Source organism: Nicotiana tomentosiformis, chromosome 1, assembly GCF_000390325.3.
Source record: "Nicotiana tomentosiformis chromosome 1, ASM39032v3, whole genome shotgun sequence".
Classification (NCBI taxonomy): domain Eukaryota; kingdom Viridiplantae; phylum Streptophyta; class Magnoliopsida; order Solanales; family Solanaceae; genus Nicotiana; species Nicotiana tomentosiformis.
In genome coordinates, this window is record NC_090812.1 from 126,442,262 (window position 1) to 126,465,773 (window position 23,512).

General features: G+C 37.3%; 1 protein-coding gene and 1 long non-coding RNA gene across 3 annotated transcripts in view; one reads left to right on the forward strand and one right to left on the reverse strand.

The window, feature by feature from the left end:
- The window catches only part of LOC104118251 (DExH-box ATP-dependent RNA helicase DExH3), a 52,002-nt gene extending 36,810 nt beyond the window's left edge, over window positions 1–15,192 (forward strand). For both annotated transcript variants that reach the window (XM_009629460.4, XM_070191203.1), the window contains exon 19: window positions 13,792–15,192. In XM_009629460.4, the coding sequence (XP_009627755.1) occupies window positions 13,792–14,256 (465 nt within the window). In that variant the 3' untranslated portion in view covers window positions 14,257–15,192. The remainder of the gene's footprint in view (window positions 1–13,791) is intronic.
- A 4,475-nt stretch (window positions 15,193–19,667) lies between these two features.
- LOC104113468 (uncharacterized) lies at window positions 19,668–22,643 on the reverse strand. Its single transcript, XR_001972727.3, has 4 exons — window positions 22,495–22,643; window positions 20,920–21,147; window positions 20,295–20,378; window positions 19,668–20,162 (listed from the first exon to the last, which is right to left on the reverse strand). It is a non-coding gene; the product is annotated as an uncharacterized lncRNA (long non-coding RNA).
- Between the last annotated feature and the right edge of the window lie 869 nt (window positions 22,644–23,512).

Consider the following 23,512-nt stretch of genomic DNA (forward strand, 5'->3'; position numbering starts at 1 on the left):
TCCTTAGTCTGAAAGTGCTGGCGCAATCGACATACAAGGCCACTACACTCCCCCTGAGCAACAAAACCGGGTGGTTGTTCCATATATAGTTATAAACTTCATCCTCAAGGTCACCGTGCAGAAAAACATTCTTAATGTCCAACTGATAGAGAGGCCAATGGAAAATAACATTTATGGATAGATTAAGGCGGATTGATGCTATTTTAGCCACGGGAGAGAAAGTATCACTATAGTCGAGCCCAAATATCTGAGTATACCCTTTGGCAACAAGACGAGCCTTAAGTTGATCAACCTGGCCGTTGGGACCAACTTTGACTGCATACACCCAACGACAACCAATAGTAGATTTACCTGAAGGAAGAGGAACAAGCTCCCAAGTACCACTCGTATGTAAAGCAGACATCTCGTCAATCATAACATGTCGCCATCCTAGATGAGATAGTGCTTCACCTGTAGACTTAGGGATGGAAACAAAGGACAAAGATGATACAAACGCATAATGGGGTGATGACAGACGAATAACTTAAACCTACATAATGTGGATTAGGATTAAGTGTGGACCGTATACCTTTCCGAAGTGCAATCGGTGGACTAGGAGGAGACAAGTCCGCAGTAGGAGCAGAGTTAGGTGCAAGACGTGAATCAGCCCGGCCTGATGCTGGGCGCGGGCGACGGCGATAAGTCAAGAGTGGTGTTCCTGTAGCTAGGGATCTTGGAGGAGCAATACTAGATTCCTCAACGGTTGGTATGGGTAAGACTTCTGTGGTTGAGGGTATAGGCGGAGCTGTTGTTATCTCCTCAAAAGTTGATATAGATAAGACCTCAGAGATATCAAGGTGGTCGGAAGCAGTAAAATAGGATCTAGACTCAAAAAATGATGTGTGACATCATCTGACATAAGGTACCTACGAAGATCAGTTGAGTAGCAACGATATCGCTTTTGACACACTTGTTAGCATGGGAAGCTAACTTATTTACCAGGGGCTAAGTTATGAACGAAACATGTGCTCCCAAAAACACGAGGGGGAAGAGAGTATAAGGATGACTGCGGAAACAATATTGAATACGGAATCTGATTCTGGATGGGGATGAAGGCATTCGATTAATCAAATAATAAGTTGTGAGAACTGCGTCGCCCAAAAAAATGCATCGGAACATGAGACTCAATAAGAAGTGTGCCAGCAGTCTCAATGAGATGCCTATTCTTTTTCTCTGCAACCCCATTCTGCTGAGGGGTATAAGGACAAGATGTCTGATAAATAATTCATTGAGAAGTCATAAATTACTGAAACTGAGAGGATAAATATTCTAAGGCATTTTCACTGGGAAAAATGCGAATAGAAACACCAGATTGATTTTTTATTTCAGCACAAAAACTCTAGAATATAGAAAATAACTTAGAACGTTCTTTCATTAAGAAAAGCCAAGAGAACGAATTGACTCTACTAGGACCCCATATATCAACATGAACTAAAGAGAAAACAGACTCTGCATGATTCTCAACACTACGCGGAAAGGTGGTTCGGGTATGTTTTCCAAGCTGACACGACTCACAATCTAAGGTAGACAAACTAGGCACCATCTTCTGAGGATTGGATAAACTCGGATGTCCTAAACGTCTGTGAATTAGTTCTGGAGGATCTGTAACTGGACATGCTGTGTAGGGGTTGAGTGAGTTAAGGTAGTACAAGGCTTGTGATTCACGCCATATGCCAATCGTCTATCCCGTATTGTGGTCCTGCATAATAAAAGAATCATCAATTAAATATATACCACAATGGAGGGCATAAGTCAAACGACTAACAGATGCAAGACTAAAAGGACATCTAGGGACATAAAGGACGGAATATAGAGTGACAGAAGATAGGGGATTAGCTTGTCCAGCTCCTTTTGTTTTTGTCTAGAACCCATTGGCTAAAGTAACAATGGGAAAAGACTGTGAATATACAATATTCGACAAAAGTGATTTATTGCTAGAGGTATGGTCAGAAGCGCCTAAGTCCATGACCCAAAGTCTAAGAGTACTAGACTAGGAAACACAAGCAAAAGAATTACCTGCAACAGAAGTATTAGTTTGAGCAGCCGAGGCTACTTGTGGAGATGTCCTGTTTACTTGCTCGATACTGAAGGAACTCATTATATTCCCCTTTAAATAAAGAAAATCCATGTTTACTTGTAGTCTCGATCTTAGCAACGTGAGTATTTCTTGGTGGTCGACCATGTAAATAATAGCACACTTCACAAGTGTATCCAAGTTTATTACAATAAGGACACTTGGGTCGAGATCTTCCAAAACGACCTCCTCTTCGTCTATTCTCCATAGTTTGAGATGCCTGATTTCCACTGTCTAGGATGCGAGAACAGAGGAGTCAACTGTCTGTGATGAGATCAATGGGTGACTTGGTGCTGCAGCAAGACGGAGTAATCGAGAGAATAATTCATCAACTGTAGGGACGGTCGAACTAGCCAAAATCTGGTCATGTACTGAATCAAGGTCATTAGGAAGTCCAGCGAGTGGAAGAACTAGAAACTGGCATTAACTTCTCAAATTCCTCCATGACTGCCTGTACTTGTCCCAAGTAAGTAGACATATCCAATTCCTGTTTTTTCAAGTTTGTTATTCGCGATATCACATCATAGAAACGAGATATGTAATTAGTATATAAAGTGTGAGCCTTTTCCCAAACTAAATGACATGTCTGGAATGGACGAAACAAGGACATCAACTTGGAATCAATAGATTGCCACAAGATACTACATAATTGAGCATTGATTTTTTCCCAAAGTGGTTTGGCTTTTTAATCTCCCTCACTAGCCTTTTTGGTTAAGTGATCTTGAACACCTTGACCTTTGCACCACAATTAAACAGAGGAATCCCAAGCTAAATAATTTGAACTTACCATTAAGAGCTCTAAAGTAATCATGAAGCTTGAATTTCCATAACCCATATTTTTAGAACCAAATACATCAAATCCAAGAGACATGGTTGTACCAAATATCAAAGACAAGTACGAACAACAATAATCTCTCCAGAAAAGTGAAGAGAAAAGGCCGGAATTCGGAAACCACTTGATTCTGGAGAAACAGTCGTCGGAAAAACAAAAAGTGGTCGGCGCGTGAGGGTGCGTGAAGGGTGTTCTGCCGGAGAAACTTTTCCAAAAAGTGGCCAAAAACTGCCGGCGCGTGACGTCTGAACCTCGGTGAAAAATTTTCTTTGGGCGGCGCGTGAGGGTACTTAGAGGGTGTTCTGCCGGAGATTTTTTTATGAGTTGGTCGCCGGAGGCTGATCTACTTCGTGGTGGTGTTGGTTTTTGCACAATACTGACGAATAGTAGTTTTTTCTTGCGGCAGACCTGTGTTGCCGGAAAAAGACTTCCGGTTGACTAATTTCTCTTCCTGGAGTCGCTGGAATTTATGCACAACAATAAATCTCTCATGATTGCTCTGATACCATGTGAGAAAGCATGAGAGAAAAATATATTATTGATCTATTCAATTACAATGAGCCCTATTTATACAACAGATATCCTACTCCTATTCTATGTGGGACTAGGACTAATTACATATTATTCATAACTATCTAACATTTACCTTTAAGATAGTCTAGAACTCAAAAAGTACTCTCAATTCGAATTCTTACAGTAATTACTGTATTAAGGAGATTGACCAAATGACTTGTTTGATAGTTATAACCTTAGTAATACTAATTTGTGTAAAGCAATTTAATGTTTGAGGTTTGTTTATTGGTTATCTAATTAACTTTGACGACTATCTTTTTTGGGTGGGTTTTTTTCGGGGTGGGGGGTGGAGAGCAGGAAGGAAAGTGGTCTACCCTGAAAACTTGTGAAGAAACTGAACAAAAAACTGGTACGGGAAACTTCACAAGTTTCTCCTTTAATGGTGGTCTCCAATGGTGGGCTCCATCTCAAGATCTGATGACATTGGCAAAACCTGGATCAGACTAGTGGGGCTGCCATTACATCTATTGTCTCAGAAAGTTTTTAGAGAAGTGAGAGACTTTTGTGGCGGTTGGATTTAGACTGAAAGAAGAAACATAACTCAGAAATCATCTGAAATGGACAAGGTTGTTGGTGAAAGGGAATGGAAATTTAATTCCGAAGATGGTTTACATAGAGAAAGCAAGGATTATCTACTTGATTCATATTTGGTGCGAAGCTCCTGTGAGATTTTGTTCCGCAATGGCAATTTGGAGAAAGATTTGGACCTGTTAATAGGGTAGCCTACAAAAACAGGGGGATGGGCTCAAGATTTCAGCGATGGGATGGGGCACGTGAGTTGTTCCAAGGAAGTACATTCTACGTCTAATGCTATAAAGGTCACGTGTGAGGAGGCTAGCCCTCTACTCATCCGTTAATTACAAGGCCTCAGTTCAAATTAAAAAAGAATTTGGGCCCAGACCTTTTGGCCCAAAGTCTCACGGAGGACAAGTCAACTAAAGGTTTAAAATCAGACACAAGGACTGACCTACTGGTTGAAGAAATAGTTGCTAACTTCCTTCTCCAATCTTTCGACAAGACGCAACCCACCATACAGTACCAAACCTGGAGAACACGATCATAACACCAGAAGAAGAGAGAAACATAGAAACCTAAAATAATTCATGCAGCGAAGAAGACAACATGAGTTCTGCCAAAGAAATAACAAGTTCCTCGATCGACATACAGAATTCTAACAACATGCAAATCATCGTAAGAGGGAAAAAATGACCTGGGCAATTGAAGAGGTAGAACGATTGAATGTTCAAAATCGAGAAGTTGAGAAGGACCCTGAATTCGACACTCTTATTTGGATACACTAGAACATCATTAGACTAAGCAAAGAATTTGGTGTAGATTTCGAAGGATGTGAAAAGGAGGCTCTACAGTTATTCATGAAGATCGATCACAAGAGGCAAACAAACAAGGGCGACACAGAATTGGTGGCGGAATCAACTCCAACAATTAAGGGTTCTAAAGAGCTCAAGAGTTTGGATATAGGGATTACCTTTCAAAGCAATGGCACCAACAGGGGGGGGGGGGGGTTTCCTAATCAATAAAATTTTCGTATTATGGAATGCAAGAGGTTTCAACAGGGCAAGGAAGAGAAGAATGATCAAGAGTTGCATCAACACCTGCAAAGCTGATATATATTATATTGCTTTCAAGAATCCAAAATAGAAGGAGATATCAAGGGAATTGTAAAAGATCTTTGGGCAAACAGAAGGGGGAAATTTGCACAGTTGGAAGCTAGTGGAACCAGGGGAGGCATCTTAATTATGTGGGATAACAGGATTTGGATGGTGAAGTGAGCAGCTTGGGATCCTTTTCTATTTCTTGCAGATTCACGGGGAGAACTCAGGATTTCACCTGGCACTTAACCAGTATTTATGCTCCAAATAATAGACGGGAAGAGAGGAGGTTTGGTCGGAAGTTGGTGCAACTAGGGGCTTGTTCTCTGGCCCTCGGGTCATTTGTGGGGGTTTCAACACAGTTCGATTCCCCTCAGAAAAAAAGATTGTACCATATTCACTAGATCAATGAATGATTTCTCTGAATTCGTTGAAGATATGGGCATGGTGGACTTACAATTGTTTGGAGGAAGATTCACTTGGAGGAGAGGAGTCAGACATAATATTGTAGCTAGACTAGACAGATTCTTGATTTTGAAGATTGGGATGAGGGCTTTAGAAACATAAAACAATCAACTCTTCACAGAGTGACTTCTGATCACACCCCATTTTTACTGCAATATGGGAACTAGGAGCCAATTAAATCTTATTTCAAATTTGAAAATTAGCGGTTGAAGGCAGAGGGATTCAAAGACAGAGTTAAAGACCGTGGAACTCAATTACTTGTGAAGGAAGACCTAACTACATTCTAGCCTTCAAACTGAAAGCCTTGAAAGACAAACTTAGAAATTGGAGGAAAACTATTCAAGTGAACCCGGAGATGCGGAAACTTAGCATTATCACTCAATTGTCTGAGCTAGATGATATTCATGATCGAAGGAACTGAAATGAGGAGGAAATACTCACTAAACCTACACTTTCTGTGGAGTTTGAGGAAATAGCTAGGCTTGAAGAGGTGGCATGAAGGCCTAAGTTGTTCGGACACGGGTGCGGGTGTCCGACACGGATGCGAATCTAGAGATCAGATCCTTCAAGATGTAAATTCTAAGATTCGAGGATACAGATTCTAGTATGGAAACAAGTGTGATGATCCGACTTAAAATAATTCAAAAAAATAAAAATATCTCTAAATTATGAGAAATTTTGTGGAATACTTGCGTATGAATTTCTTTTTTATTCTCAAGTTGTAGATAAGTAAAAGATTGATTTTCTAGATAAGGTCATGATATTTTCTTCAAATTTACCCTAGTTTTGGTTCTGAATTCGGGAATCAAATTGTATCTCGTTTCAAATTTTTTCGTCCATCATGGTCAAAGTACTCTAAATTGTTTGACCAGATTCGGTACGGATCCCATACCCACACCTATACTATTGTCGTTTCGACACGGGTGCAGCACCTAAACTGCCGTGTCAGAGCAACTTAGATGGAGGCAGAGATCCAGGGCAACATGGTTGAAACAATGAAATAAGAACACTAAGTTCTTTCAAAGAACAACTAATGCTCATAGGAGGCAAAACAACATTGATCGGCTAGAAATATAAGGACAATTTTTGAGGAACCCTGCTGGTATAAAAAAAAGAGATTGTAACATTCTATCAAAGCTTGTATGCAAAATCGGAATAATGGAGATGTCACGACCCAAATCCCACCTAGTCGATGGTACCGAACCAACCTGCTAGATAAGCCAAACAACATATAACACAGCTCGAACAGAAAAATATCAATAGATAATAAATATGATTGCAGTAACCAACACAACTATTCCAAATACTGGTAGTACAAGTCATGAGAGACTAAGAATAAGAATAAGAATACAACTGTGAAGTCTCTCTTTTAACTTTATAGCAAAATCCATCCATACTTGTCTTTATTAACTCTGAGATTGGGATTACATCATCTGTTTGAAATTTACATAATAGAAATATAAATCCTAAACTACCATGAACAAAGTGGTAGCTTGTAAGTGGAACGCTGGTACATCTTCAATGCTAGCCTTCGTCATCCATAATAGCTTAGCTCCACAATCCCCATGCAAGGTGCAGAAGTGTAGTATGAGTACAACCCACCCAATGTACTAAGTAAGTATCAAGAATAACCTCACTGAAGTGGTGATGAGGACTTTAAGTGAAAAGATACTCACTTTATATAACCTGTGCAGCTTAATTGCATATATAATACAGAGACGTATCCAAGGAAACAATCGTAGAACAACGGATATCAATAATAAAGGTGCACAATTGAAGAAGAGGTAAAAAACATGCTTTTCCAATTAAACAGGTCAAAGCAAATACAACTTGCACTAATTTCGTATACAAAAGAGATATGCACAGTATTTACAAAAATACTTCTACATGAGTGTTAAATGTCTATACATGACAATGATCTAATTCCATATCAATTTTCAAATGAGCATTTATATGAAAATCTTTACATGATTCCAACATGTCAATGTATGATGACGACTCTCCCTCTACCTCAATCGGACACCTTCCAAGTGTCCAACAACTCTTAACAAGTTTCATGCACATGTAAAATGCATCAACTATTATATGCAGAAGATATGCATGCATAGAACATGTACAATGCATGAATATGCACAAAGGATTCACTTGAATGGTCAAAACTTCCACCTTTATGCTCAATAACTCATCACATCAGATCCCACATCACAATCAACCATAAACTCGTTGGTTTCTCACAACCAGCGTGTACGCCATCAAGAGAGAAACATGAGAGGCCGACCCTAAGGGAATAGATCCATATTCACACGCTGCACGACAGATACCTCGTGCCACAACAATAACAATATCACGCATCAAAGGTCTAAACATGATCTCTAACATGAATAAAGGAACTCAAGTAGTCATACAACAATTTAAGGCATATCATAAGAATAACAAGTACGGATGTGTGTTCATACTATACGTATGACTATGACCAAATCAAGTGCATCAACAATCTCAAGAATAGCTCATCATGCCCAAAAAGGTATCATTAACCTAAACATTATCTCAAGCATGGTTTATTATGCTCATTCAATCGAATAAAACATAAAACAGGTAGAACACAACCAAACAAGGCATAAAGTAATCTAGATCCTACCCCGAGCATGAATAACCATGGCATGTGCATATACGCCTGTCACCTCGCATATACTTCATCCCCAAATGTAACAAACAATATTATTTATTAGGAAAAACTCTCTCAAACCAAAGTTAGGCAAGACACTTACCTTTTGCAAGTCAAATTAATCTGCGAAAATTATTTTTCCTTTAGAAATCACCTCCAACCGGCTTAAATCTAGCCAAACATCTTCCAAGGAAGTAAAATAATGTTATAGGAAGCAATCCCAATCAATAAAACTTCAATCTTCGAAGAATTTCAAAAAGTCAACAAAAGTCAACCCGGGCTTGCATGCCCAAAATCCGAAATCAATACCAAATCCTGATGACCCATAACCTGTCGAGTCCAAATATATAATAAGTTTCCAAATCCGGGTTCAAATCGGTGATTAAATCCCCAAAATACATTGTTAAGTTGTAGATAAAACCCCTAATTTTACTTTGAAATTTCATGTTTTAATGGTGATCTAATCATAGGTTCGTGTAATAATCATAAATTCGAGTTAGGTTTATTTATCCCAATGAAGTAGATGAAAATCCCCTAAAATATTACCTGAATCCAAGTCTCTAGCTCCCAAAATGATAAAAATGAAGTCCAAGTACTTAATGGGGTTAAATATACAAGTGCAAAAAGTTTTCTCAGAAATGACAGTATTGCGCCTCCTTCGCTAAAACAGTCATAACTTTTTGTACAAATGTCGTAATGATGAACAGCTTGAATTTCTGGAAACTAGATTCAAATGCCTACACTCATACTAGGCGACCAACACGAAACCACGTCATCTTTAGATTCGTAGGCCACTTTATTCCTTTTTCATGCTCCCAAAAGTACCTCAAACTGAAATGTTTGATTTAAGAAGTCCTTTAATGAATCTGAAGCTGTTCCTTTCATCTCCCTAATACTGCAATGTGGAATCAATAATGATATAGAAATACTGCAAGTCTCGGGCGCAATCCAATGCAGATCTCAAACTTTAGCCACACAACGAAATTCGGCAAATCCTTAAGTACCACATTCTGGAACTTAAACCTACTAGAACCATTCTCGCGAGTCATCCACTTTGCTCGAATCCCCGATGCATAGTCAATACGCATCGAACGACTTGTGCTCTGTTAGCGCATAAATACTCTAAGAAGCAACCTCATCCTTAGGCAATCGAGTAAATCCTCTCCCCTTGCATGCTACATCCACAATGAATATCACACCTGACGCATTCCACAATCTCTATATATCAATAATGTATAGTACATCATGCATCCAGCAAATTCCTTGTCCAAATCATCCTTGATGTCATCCTCTTATGTCACAACTAATCCACACGCATACCTCAGTCTAGGAACTATAACACCACATGCCCATATGATCCAATCGTCGGTGATAGACTCTCCCACTAGGCTTGAAGCCATAATCACATCATCCGATAATCCACAATAACCTTTCTCCTTAACTACTGTGATCTCGCACTCTTGTTCAGAATTCCTCATAAGCTCATGTAGCACCAGTCATAACACATTCCATATTATGTGCCAATGCTTACTTATCCTCGTGACGGTCGTGCCAACTTCCTCAAGCGATCCGAACTCTAATTGTGGTACATGTATTCCACTGGATAGAAGGAAAACTCTTCATAACTTTCTCACAGGAGATAACCCACCTGTTTAACCTCAATTCGACATCTTCATATGACCTTACCATGGTTACAACCACTATGCAATCAATTGATCCTTCCGAGGCTACACTCATCAACAGGATATAAGAATCTACTTCATTTTACAAATGAACAACTCAACACACTTACAACTCAAGACTGTATTGTACATCAAGATATAATCAAACATCCATATTCAATTATGCATTCTAAGCAAATCCTTCTCGTCACATCCAAACTATCTGAGCGTAGTCTTCAGTCACATAATACTCATCATATAGCTATCTTGCCACTCACTGAGCCATCAAACCCACCTCTAGGGACACAACCGGACGTAAGAGTCCAAAATCACATACTTACACAACTGAATCTGCCGAGCCAAAGTTGCGACCTAAACCTGGCCTCAAGTCCTTTAGACTGACCTACCTTACAACACAGAAAAACATCTCGTACCCCATCCACGACATCACCAGTTGTCAGTGCACAATTGATACCGAGTACTCGACATCACATGCAAATGATTGGAAAGAAATGGAAGATATAGGCTTCTAGCTGAAATAAAGTGATAAGGAAAGAAAGAAAGGGAAGTTTCCTAGATGCTCTGTAGCCTCTTGAAGATAAATATAGATGGCATTATACCGATCCACAAGAACCTACTAGACATTTGCTCATGACTCGTAGAACCTATGAATCTAGAGCTCTGATACCAACTTGTCACGACCCAAATACCACCTAGTCCACGCTGCACGGTAGAAACCTCGTGCCACAATAATAATAATATCACTAATAACCGCACAGTAGAAACCTCGTGCCACAATCATCTCAACTGCACGGACAACTCACATGCCATAACCTCAGTATATATCATAGAACCATATGCATGGGTGTGTGCATATGAATAAAAGATGATCTCTATGCATGATATATGCATGTATATACTGTATGACTACAACTCCAACATGTAATCTATTCACCAAATGATCATTATGTCCAATTAAGCATCAAAGGTCTAAATATTATCTCTAATATGAATAAGGGAACTCAAGTAGTCATACAACAGTTTAAGACATATCACAAGAATAACAAGTACGAATATGTGCTCATAATATACGTAGTCATACGGCCAAATCAAGTACATCAACAATCTCAAGAATAGCTCATCATTCCCAAAATAAGGTATCATTAACCTATACATTATCTCTAGCATGGCTTATTTTGCTCACGTAGTCATTCAATCGAGTAAAACATAAAACAGATAGAACACACAATCAAACAAGGCTTAGTAATCTAGATTCTACTCCGAGCATGAATAACCATGGCACATGCGTATATGCTTGTCTCCTCGCATATACATCACCCCTACATGTAACAAACAATATTATTTATTAGGAAAAATTCTCTCAAACCAAAGCTAGGCAAGACACTTACCTTTTGAAAGTCAGATCAATCTTCCAAAATCGTTTTCCTTTTGAAATCACCTCCAACCAGCTCAAATCTAGCGAAACATCATCTAAGGAAGTTAAACAAATCACCTCAGTCCAAGCTCTCTAGCTCCCAAAATGAAGTTCAAGTACTAAATGAGTTTAAATATACAAGTGCAGAATTTTTCTAAAAAATGACAGTATTGCCCCTCCTTCACTAAAACAGTTATAACTTTTTGTACAGATGTCGTAATGATGAACGTTTTGAGTTTCTGGAAACTAGATTCAAAGGGCTACAACTTTCATCAAGGCATCTTCACCCAATTCTTTATAGATTTTGAACAGATCTCTTGCAAAATCAGGTTAAGTGCAGAAAATTGCAGTTTTAGCATTTCAAGTCTTTCAAAACTTGCTCCAAATGCGTCGAAATTTACTCGAGCCCCTCGTGACACTATCCAATCATTCCTTCAAGTCCAAATACTTTATTTAGACTTGTCCAAAGGCTCAAAACACCCAAGGGAACATCACAATAAAGAATCGAGGCACAAACCGAATAAAATTTATTTTAAGTTAAATCTTCATTCTTTCAAAAGAGTGTCCGTATCACATTTAGACACTTCGGATTACTTCCAAACTTAGCACACAAATTCAATTCAACTATATGGACCTATCCAAAATCCCAGAACATCAATCGGAGTCCAATATCATCAAAGTCAACTATTGGTCTAACTTATGAACTCTTAAGTTCTTCAAATTGCCAAATTTCGATAAATAGTGTCGAATTCTTCTAGGAACCTCCGAAACTAAATCCGAACATATATGTACAAGTGCAAAATCATCATACGAACATATCGGAACCATCAAAATCCGATTCCGAGTCCGTTTACTCAAAAGACAGACCTTGGGCAACTCTTCCAACTTAAAGCTTCCATAATAAGAATTACTCTTCTAAATCACTCCCGAACGTCTCGGAAATCAAAACCAACCATACTCGCAAGTTATAATACATCATATGAAACTACCCAAAGTCTCAAATCACAGAAAGGAATGCGAGAACTCAAAACGACCAGTCAGGTCGTTACAGGAGACCTCAAAGCAACCTCGGAGTATGCCCCACAATCACCGCAGGAGAAAATCATATGCTACAAAAGTCCATTTTGAAGCTCAAGAAATTTGGAGCAGTGTTCAAGCATGTGCTAGTGACAAAGCTCCTGGCCCTGTTGGCTCCTCCATGGCTTTTTCACTCATTCCTGGGAGGTGGTCAACACTGATCTAGGGGTAAGAGTGCAATGCTTTATATGTGAGTCTGAATTTTAGGACCAGAAAGTTGCCCCCATGGCTTTGATCTAGGGGTAAGAGTGCAATGCCTGATATGTGGGTTAGGCACACGTTACGGGTTCGAACCCTGCCGCAGACAAAAGTCTGGTTTTTAAGTGAAGAAAGCTAGAGGGGTGAGCACATTACCCCGAGTTTTGACCCGTGCGCCATTGGCCCTTGGGGGTTTTTTAGTTATCAAAATACTAAAATAAAAAATCTAGGACCTGAAAGTTAGAGACGTTTTCCTTTTGTGTATTTGAAGTCTAGAAAAGTGATTTGGAATTACATCCACAATTAAAGGAATAAAAAGACTCACTGGCTGTGATCTTTCTTTCCAATTGATCCTTATTGCATTTTCTCAATGTCGAAAACAAATGCCGAAGCTAATACAAACCCTGCTCCTATGCTTCCTGAAGGTGAGGTAATTCCAAATGAGGGGATGAGTCGACAGAAATTTGAAATTAGAGCTCTGGATCATCCAAACATTCCTTTTCTTTCCCTTCTGCACTTCTAATTCACCAATACAAGACTGTACAAAGTGTTAAAGGACAAGAAAGGCCATTGTCATTAATATTTTACCTACAAGCAAGAGAATAATTTTGGTCATATCAGGGATAAAGAATTAATACTTCTTCCAGCAGGTATGACGTGGAGCTTCAGGACCATGTTTTCAGTAGGATGATCCTCCCATTTCCTTAAATTTTCTAATAAAACGTGCTTATCCATGGTGTACTGATATAAAGATCTGGGAAGTCAGACAGAAAAGCTCATCCGCAAAGTAGTTTCTGGAGCAAATATGTTTGATGTTTGATTATTAACACGTCAGAATTCCTCCTAGACATATTAATGTCTCACCATAGGACGCTTCTGCTGTTTAAGTTAACATCTGTCTGACCGTACCTCTACTCCTTAGTCTTTCTCCATTGAAAAGCCATTTGCCAATAAGGCTTTAGTACACTTCAAATTTCTCAGCCTTGTATGTCATCCTCAGCAGTATGGAAGTAGCAAAATTCCATTCCTCGAAGGTTCAGTATGACAATCCCATGTTTTTCTTTGATAATAGTCCTGGAGTTTTTGGAGCCTCTGCTATTAACTAGTTTTTGGATTACTTGTTAAAAAGAAAAAGAGTTTCACTGATTCTTGGATGATGCAGCTTCAAGATCCTGAGGTTGACATCCACAAGGAAGGCAAATACCTTATGCTTGCTGTTCAGGAACTGGTTTCAGGAGATCAGTGTGAGGGAAAGTTTGTGTTTGGTCGTGAAAACAAGAGGCCTAAAGATTCTAAAGACACTGATAGATTTACAAGGGATGGGACAAACCCAAAGAGTTTGCTGCAAACCCTAATGATGAGGGCAGGTCACTCCCCTCCCAAGTACAAAACAAAGCATCTAAAAACAAATGAATTTAGGGCACTTGTAGAGTTCAAGGGAATGCAATTTGTAGGTAAACCAAAGAGAAACAAAGCTCTTGCAGAAAAGGATGCTGCAATAGAGGCACTAGCATGGTTAACTCAAACTTCTGAGAAGAATCATGATGAAGATGATAAATCTCCGCCTGATGTCACCGACAACATGCTGAAACTTCTTGGTAAACGCAGGAGATCAAAGCGTCGTTGAGGATGGACAGCAGACATTTTCTTTTAGAGTTGGTAGTGTGGACCATTAAAAGGCAAGCTTGAAGCTTCCAGTTGATCAACCTCCATACGCTGTCTCACTTGTGCAAGTTCAAATACACTGCTGCTTGCCACAACCTGATCATGGTGGTGACTATTTTTACCCTGGTTTAGAGGTATCAGGTTCAAATTAGGCTCATAAAGAAGAAAGCTCCATGAGTGCAAAGTTGGGCCATGGATTGTCACCTGATGAGTGCATCACTAAACTAGAATGGTTGACCGGATTGTAAAATAAGAGGGCTGTAAGTGAGGTTCAGATGTGTTGCAACTAGCAGGAATCCTGCAACCATTTCTGTGATCCCATTGGCTTGATTCTTGTGTGTATAAAATAGAGTGTCATGCTTCCGCTCGATCCAAGAACTGTCCACAAGAAAGTGACTTTAGCCGAACCTTCAGGCAATTTCTGCAGTTTTACAAGGAGAGGTTTCAACAGCTTATTTTGAACATGAATTGAGCAGTCTCTAAGATTCAAGAGGCTATCGGAGATCAAACATTATGTCTTGAGCAGGTTGCTTCTCTGCCTCAACAAAGTTTGTTACTGTAAGTGAAGATAATGAAGGCACTCAGAGGTGGCTATATGGATAAATGGGCTAGAAAATTTTCGCTCTTATCAAGTTGTTTGAGTACCTGAAGAAGAAGCCTACAACATTAAGTGGTTTGTAGTAACATTTTATAGGTTTAATATATTAGCTTATTTGATTGTTGTAACTTTACGCATTAGTTTATTTAATTGTTGTAACTTAACTATAGTTTTTCAGCTGTATATGAATTAGTCATTACTCTTTGATCAGTGCCAATCTGTTGTGGTCTCTTGTAGAGGAATAATTTTGTAATTCTATTGCAAGGGTATAAAGGTATTATGAGAACATTTCGGTTTTCAGTGACCAGTTGAGCAAACTAATTTAATTAGATGAGAAGAAAGAAATGTCTTTTGATAATTAGTGACACCTCGAATGCTGGATTGGCATCCAACAAGCACCCTGATCGCACTGCCAACATGGTTAACCCGGTTGTACTCCCAACCTATTCAACAAGTCGGCCTTAATTTGTTTTCAGTTATTTTATTTTATTTTATTTTTTATTATGGTAAATCTTGCATCAGAAAAAGTTCTTTTTCTTATAAATGTGTTTTTTGGGGGTTGTTGAGGTTCGCGCAGTAGGAGAAAGGAAAAGCAAGGGCTTGATGACAATCAAATTTGTATCTGTAGGCGTAGGGTGGTATCTAGTTTCACCAGTAGGATATGAGTCAACCCTTGATGAAGAATTCTATCTTGTTTTTGTTTTTGCTTCTACTTGAAGTCTATAAACTCTGTTACTTATATAGAGTCCTAATAAGTTGAAGGATATTGTTGATCCGGTGTCTCCGACGTCAGGAGTTCCATTAGTCAAATCTGTTTTTCTTTCATTCCATCTTCTAATGTGTGCATCTCAAAGGTTTGGTAAAAGCAGTATCTTCCATAGGTGAGGTTTCTAATTGGGAAGCATTGGCACGAAGCAACGGCTTGATGCCATTGATTGCTAAAGTTTCAATTTAGACAGAAATATGAAGAAAAAATATGACTTTACATGTGAATCTAAGGCCAAACTTTGAGCTGTTACACTCGATACAATATCAATTTAAATAACATAATATTAACACATTAAGATAGCTGTCCCTTAACTGAATGGTTTCGTATTTTTAACCAAAAAACACTAAAATCAAGCATATAAAATTAAAAATTTCCTAACTTTATCACGATCCAAATTGGCATTTAAGTCGTGATAGGGCATCCAACGAGCCACTACCCATCGGGCGAACCCTCTAAGTTAGAACAAGCGGAAACATCGAAAAGATAAAGAGAAATACTATTCAACTGTCTAATACAGATAAAGCGCGGAAGCATAATTAAAAATTTAAACAACATCCCATTAATTCACTGAAAAGACTAAGTCATGGAGCTACTAAATCTGAATACAACTAATACGAGTTGCTGCTCAAAATAAAGAATGTTCCAAGTCTACTAGAAGATAGAGTTGCCTCCAGGAACTAGTGGTGGGCTGGTGGCTCACCTCAACTGGAAAGACTAGAGAAAAGCTAGAGTAACTGTAAGTCTAAAAGACAAGATCATCGACTCGTTTTCTTAGCTTACCCCTGGAATAAGTCTGTAGAAATCGCTGGTAGTGCATTAATACTTAATATAAAGTAGTACAAGTATAAAAATAATATACAAGGCAACTGGATCTAAGATTATGGATACAAATAGTGAAAGTGAATATGATGAAACTACATGTTGGTGCACTGGTAGAACTGCTATAGGGACATAACTCATCGGAGCGCGTATTGTATATCTAATAGCCTGTTTGGCCAAACTTTTAAAATTTGCTTATTTTGAAAAGTGCTTTTTTTAAAAAGTTCTTTTCAAAAAAATACTTTTAGTGAGAAGCAGTTTGTGTTTGTCTAATCAATTTGAAAAATACTTTTGAGCAGCAATTAGTGTTTGGCCAAGCTTTTAAAAAGTGTTTCTAAATGTATTTTTCTCAAAAGTGTTTTTCAAAAAAGTGCTTCCGGGGAGAAGTTACTTTTTTCTACTTCTACTGAAAAGTAATTTTTTCTTCAAAAAGCCTGGCCAAACATCTTAAGTTCGAAAAAAGCACTTTCGACCAAAAAAACAAAATCACTTTTGGCGAAAAAAAAACCTTGGCCAAACAGGCTATAACCCGTTAGGCGTGGTGCACCAATCCCCCATCTTACCCAGTAACTAAAACCGCCAACGGAACATAATTCTACCCATATTTGGAGAGTGAATTGCATGTCTAACCTGCCTGGCATGGTGCACCAGTCTCCGATTTTACTCGGTAAGTAGAATTGCTAGCTCAAGAGCATCATCATACCCGAGCTATATGAAATGCTACTAGCTCAAAGAAATTATTATTCCCGAGCTAAATATGATGCTAGCTGTGTGATAATGTATGCTAAGCAGTTAATCAAGTATCACAAAGAAGTAAACAGGTATACTAAAAGCTGACTGAGTAATAAAGTATACTTAATAGCTAAACAAGTATCACAAAGTAATAAAATATCTGCTGGAAGCTAACTAAGTAATAAATTATGCTAAACAGCTGACAAATGTCTCAAACATGTCAAGAAACTACTAGAAGTATCAAATAATGAGAAAGCACATGCTAGGACCCTCACTGTCTACTCTAGATACTTATAAACTAGCCAACCTAGCTCAATGCTTTCCCACACACATGAACTAGATAGTTCAATTACATACAAGTAACACATATATCATGCTTTTAAGGAAAAGGAAGCAAATTAAAAGTTTAAGTATCACTTACCTTGTTGATCCAACCTTTACTTGAAACCTTCACTTGAATCGTCAAATCCGCTCAAACAATTTTCAATGGCCTAAATCTATTCAAAAATATGTATAACGGGTCCAAATTAGTTTATGAGAGCTAGTACTATCATTTTAAAAAGCTTCAATGTTAAAGTCAACTCTTGTACAATTACAAAGTTGGCCCTCAGGTCAACGAGTCAAAATTCAAAATAAACTTCACAATCGGGTGACCCATAAGCTAAGGATTTCAAATCTATACTAGATTTTCAAAATAAGTCCAATTACATTTTCAAATCTCTATTTAGGTGTTTCTAGGTTATCTCTAAAGTTTCCCCAATATTCAGTTTTAATTCATGCTTCTAAAGTTAAAATCAATAATAGATTCATGATATAATCGTAAATTCGAGTTAGAATTACTTAACCCGATATCATAAATTTTAATCTTGCTCTAAAATCCTCAAAATCGAGCTCCCAAGTCTCCAAGATGGGAGAAAATGAACCAAAATTACGAAATGAGGCTATTTATATCAAAACCTAAAAATTTGTCTATGGGGAGTTGGTCATGCGTCGCACCCCCATGTCCTCTCAGGCATGAAATTTTGTCTTGACTTCAAAAGAGTATATTTCTCAATCAATACGAATTTTAGAGATAATTCAAAAATATTATAGTCCTTCGAGTCTGTTATAAAATAAAAGCAACTTAGTAAAACATGAACAAGACATGTTGTTATGAAATAAAAGCAATTTAGTAAAATATGAACAAGAAATGGAGATAGAGAGAAGGAAGAGATTTTCTTCTTTAATTATGTGTATTTTCCTATCTATTACAAGACCTTTATATAGGCATAAAAAGTGAAGAAAAATATGTCACTGAATATGTCATTAAGCATAAAAATATGTCATTGATGGTATCCAGAGACGGACTAGCTTGCTGGTTGAGGAGACTCGAGGTAGTGCTGCACTTTCGTTCGCAAGCCTTGGAGTCACCTATCTCATAGTCCTGTTACTATTTATTTGATTTGAACAATGTATTATTTATTCTAGACTTTGTATTTAGTTATTCAATAGACGCTCATGTACTCAGTGACTCCAGTTTTTGGGAGGTGTTAGGTGGTCGTTTGTTTTTATATATATATATATATATATATATATATATATATATATATATATATATATATATATCTTTTTGAGATTTATCTTTCATTTATGATATCATGTTATTTTACATTCTACATTGTCTTTATTTTTGTTATTTATTGGCTTGCCTAGCAAATGGTGTTAGACGCCATCATGACCCTTTGGTTGAGATTTTGGGTCATGACAATATTGTTAGCACATGCTATTTGATGTATTTTTCACATGCATGAGACTTGTGAACAAGCTGTTGGACACTTGGAGGGTGTCATATTGATGTAAAGTTTGAGTCTTTATCATGCTTACATTATTTTTATGCACGAGACTTGCTTGGTGAAGATAGGGTGCATCACTTTATATGCTCTATCTGTACATACTGTAATTGTACACGTTTGTAAAGTGAGTATTTTGACTAAAACTTTGCCATTACTTTGTTGCAGGATAGCCATGGAACTAATTGAGCAATGTATCAATATACTCACACTACACTGCTGTACTTTATGAGTAGATATTGGAGCTAAGCTACTGTAGAGTTCGAGAGCTAGCATGAAAGATATGTTAGTGTCGTAGTTTTTGACTATCATTTTGTTCATGGTAGTTTAAAATCTTGCATTTTTGTTGTATATTTCAAACAGTTGATATATTTTCTTTATATCAACACAAGTGTAATTGTTCGTGCTTAGCGCGGTCGTAAAAGAAAGTCAAAACATGGTTAAATAATTAACGTCAAAATTTATCTAAAAGAAAACCAAATCTTTCCTAAGCAATTAAAGTTCCTATTACATATAGTGGGAAAGAGCACTTTCTTTTTGCTTAACATACTTTGAACAACAATCTAATAAGCAACCTAAAACAGAGAAATATAATTTACAAATTCATGGTCCTGAGATAGCTCATAAACAAAAATACCAAACAAACAGCCTCAAGATGCAATCTGGACTTTAAGTTCACGTCTTATCCCCTACTCACAAGCCAAAGGTACAACTTACATAATATTGAAAATTGCATCTAACCAATTAAACCTGACTCCACCTTTTATAAAAAAAATCAAACCAAGTAGTCTATTCATTCACCTTTACATGCATACATATATGCAATACATGTTAAGATTGAATAATCAAGAATTCAAAAATGACTCTCATACTTGAAGAGTCTATGGGTTGTCACCTCCAATTTTGGTACATGAAGAGTCTTCAACGTCATGCAAGTAACATGTGCTGACGTTCTTTGTTAATTTGGTGAGTGACGTTGTCATAAAACCATTGCCCTGTGAAAAGATCAATCTTCAGGTGGCAATTCAATGGTCTCCTCTTCTTCAACAGGTATTTCAATCTTCTCTTTATCAAGCTTTGCTTCTGTTTTAGTTTCAGGGCTATTCTATGTTTTCCTCTCACTACAGAAAAGAAGCTCTCAAATTCATCACTACAGAAAAGCAATAGCTGCTAGAGTGTGTAGCAAATCAGCCACAACCTCATTGAATTAACAAATAAATAGTTTTGTCAAAACACTTGATAAATAAAATTACCATCAGCTCAAATGTTGAGTCTCATAAGTGAGCTTCATTGTATCAAAATCATGTTATTGAATTTGAAATCTGAAACTAAAATATCTGCATCGAAATATCGGTAAGCATAAGGAATTATAAGCTTCAATAGATACAATATTTGACAAAATTGCCAATGCCAAAGGGCAAAAATAATCTACCAAACGGCTATTATCAATGTTGAAAATTAATTACTTATTTTTTTTAGGGCAAGTATTTTCTAAAATGTCTTCTATGAGGATCTATGATTTTTGTCATCTTGCTTTTCTTACCGTTAAAAAAATTCCTTCTCTAGAGTTCCAACAGGGAAGTGCCTAAAGAATGTAGTTCGAAAAATAATTTAAAAAGCTAGGTATAACATCTTTATGCAACAAAAATAGACTACAAGATATAGAATTTTTAGCTTGAGATGCCATAGGAAATCAGCAACTTGAACTTAACTATTTACAATATCATGCACAATTATAAAGTAACTACGAGCACCATGCTGCTAAAAGAATGTTAAACTCAAAACTATCGTTAGCTCAAGATAGTTGCCACGTGAAAGGCCATAGAGCAAATGACACTGCATCCATGATATAAATCGGTAAGTTAAAAAAGCACTAACCTTGGATAGTATTCATGTCTGACTACTTCTGCTATCCATCAAAAGAACTTCCATGATAAGAATGGACAATATAAAAACTAACTCTCACCTATCTTCCACTTCTATCTTCAACTGGAAAACTCACTAACTCGTATTTTTCACGGTCCTCCGAATGCTATGCGGCTTTTACGCAATTACAGCAAGAGTGAATCCAAGTGCTTTCGCGCTATGACACATTCCTCCATTCAACTGCAATAACAACCAGAAGTTCAACCAAATAAATCTTGAGCAAACCTAACTGAAACATCAAACAAATGTAAATTTATATCATGATCAAACCAAAACTGTCATACCACTTCCCCAATAAGCAGCAAAAAGTGAACAACTTCTGCCCATACCGAAATTAGAAAAGAAGAGAAAGACTTTTTACATCTAAAATCACAACTCGGTCTATGTAGTATTACTTTTGAAAACAGAATTTAAGAATTTAAAGAAGTATAGGTCAACTAACTCAACCCGGACTCAATAAATTAGGAAGTAAAAAGAGCACGTTCAAACAAAATTCAAGACAATAATATGTGGCAGCTTACATTAATAAGTTTTCTTGCTACCTTAGGCTCGCTGATGGATACCAAGTTTTCCTCAACCTTAGTAGTCCCCCTCAGTTTCATTCAACAAGGAATAGAATAATATAACTTTGAATCACATGTATGCATAAATCAATTCTAACATATCTATAAGGAAGAGATCCGCAAGAGCAGGTGATAAAACTAATACTACAACAGTTATTTGATGTAATTCTCAAAGTCTAGCAAATTGGAGTACCAATGAAAAGTTAGGCAAATGGGTCTGTTTAAAAAGCATTAAACCACAAATATTTGTATTTCAGGAAGATGACTAAATTAGACTTGTTTTTTTTATTTAAAAAAAAAAAAGCAGGACAAAATAAAATGAGCGATAACACAACACAAGAATCCCAACAATTTCTTGAGCATTGAAATTTTCATCGTTGTGAAGTTCTAAAAATCAGGGACAAAATGTTTTGGTTCAAACAATTTGTTGAACATTGAAATTTTCGATTTTCATGAAACCAACACAAGAATTCATCAGAGTACAACTAAGTGATGACTAAATTATACTTGTTTTTTTTTATTAAAAAAAAAAAAGCAGGACAAAATAAAATGAGCGATAACACAACACAAGAATCCCAACAATTTCTTGAACATTGAAATTTTCATCGTTGTGAAGTTCTAAAAATCAGGGACAGAATGTTTTGGTTCAAACAATTTGTTGAACATTGAAATTTTCGATTTTCATGAAACCAACACAAGAATTCATCAGAGTACAACTACGTCCAGAAACTTTAAGGATCTTCAGATTTTAGATAGGATAGTCCAACTAAGCATTCATCCTCGGTCCTCACTCAACATTAGTACAAAAAAAACCCAATTTTGCAGCTTTAAAAATGTTCTAAATTCATCGTTCAGATACAATGCTAACAGAAAACAGAATCATCGGCTATGAAAGAAAGAAATGTAGGAAGCAACTCAACAAAAATAAAATGGAGCAAGAAGAATTAGAGTATTGGGGACTTGCCTGATAGAACAATTTGATAAGTTGAGAGAACCGTAAATTCTCGCACCTTTGAGCACCCGATCCATGGAGATTGGTTGATTCAGATTCATGTGAAGAAAGAAGAAGAGATGGAGGCATTTTGTTGTCAGTAGACTGCAAACGTCGGTAAGAGAAAGAAGAAGAGACGGAGCAGGATTGAAGAAGTGACTTTTCAGGAGACTCGGTTAAAAATTAAACGGAAAAGGTTAAAAATTGTCCTCAAACTATCAAAAATAGCTTAAATATACCCTCCGTTTATTTTTGGTATCAAATTTATACTCGCCGTCTAAAAATTGGACCATTATTACCCTAAAACTAACGATTGCCACATCAGCTTTTGGACATACTTAAATATTACGGAAAAATAGTCAAAATTGCCCTCAAACTATCGAAAATAGCTCAATTATATCCTCCGTTTTGTGTTTGGTACCAAATATATCCTTGACGTCTAAAAATTGGATCATTACTGTCCTAAAAACTAACGGTCGTCACATAAGCTCATGTGAACAACAAAAGTCTATCTCCAACATACGGTCCTCCATCTTGACAAAAGTCCCCACGTGTCACACCTCCTTTTTCCCCGGGGATAGGAGAGTTTTTCCAATTAAAGTGACATTAATCGAAATGGGATTATTTTATTTATTCAGAGTCGTCACTTAGAATAATTTATGGTGTCCCAAGCCAGCGATTTATTTTACATCCCAAATCGAGGAAATTTAACTCTATTTTTGTGGTCTGCGAACAAAAAAGACCGGGTAAGGAATTCTATTAACCCAGGAGAAGGTGTGAGGCACTCCCGAGTTCCGTGGTTTTAGCACGGTCGCTCAACTATTAATGATTGGCCTATTTATCTGATTTAATACATGCTTAAAACCTATTATGCATTTTTAAATTTTAACCGCTTTTAATTATTTATGGAACTTATTTGAATAAGTCGCGATGTTGCACACTCATTTGTTTTTGTACATATTGAGAATCACGTCACGTGAAACGCACCCAC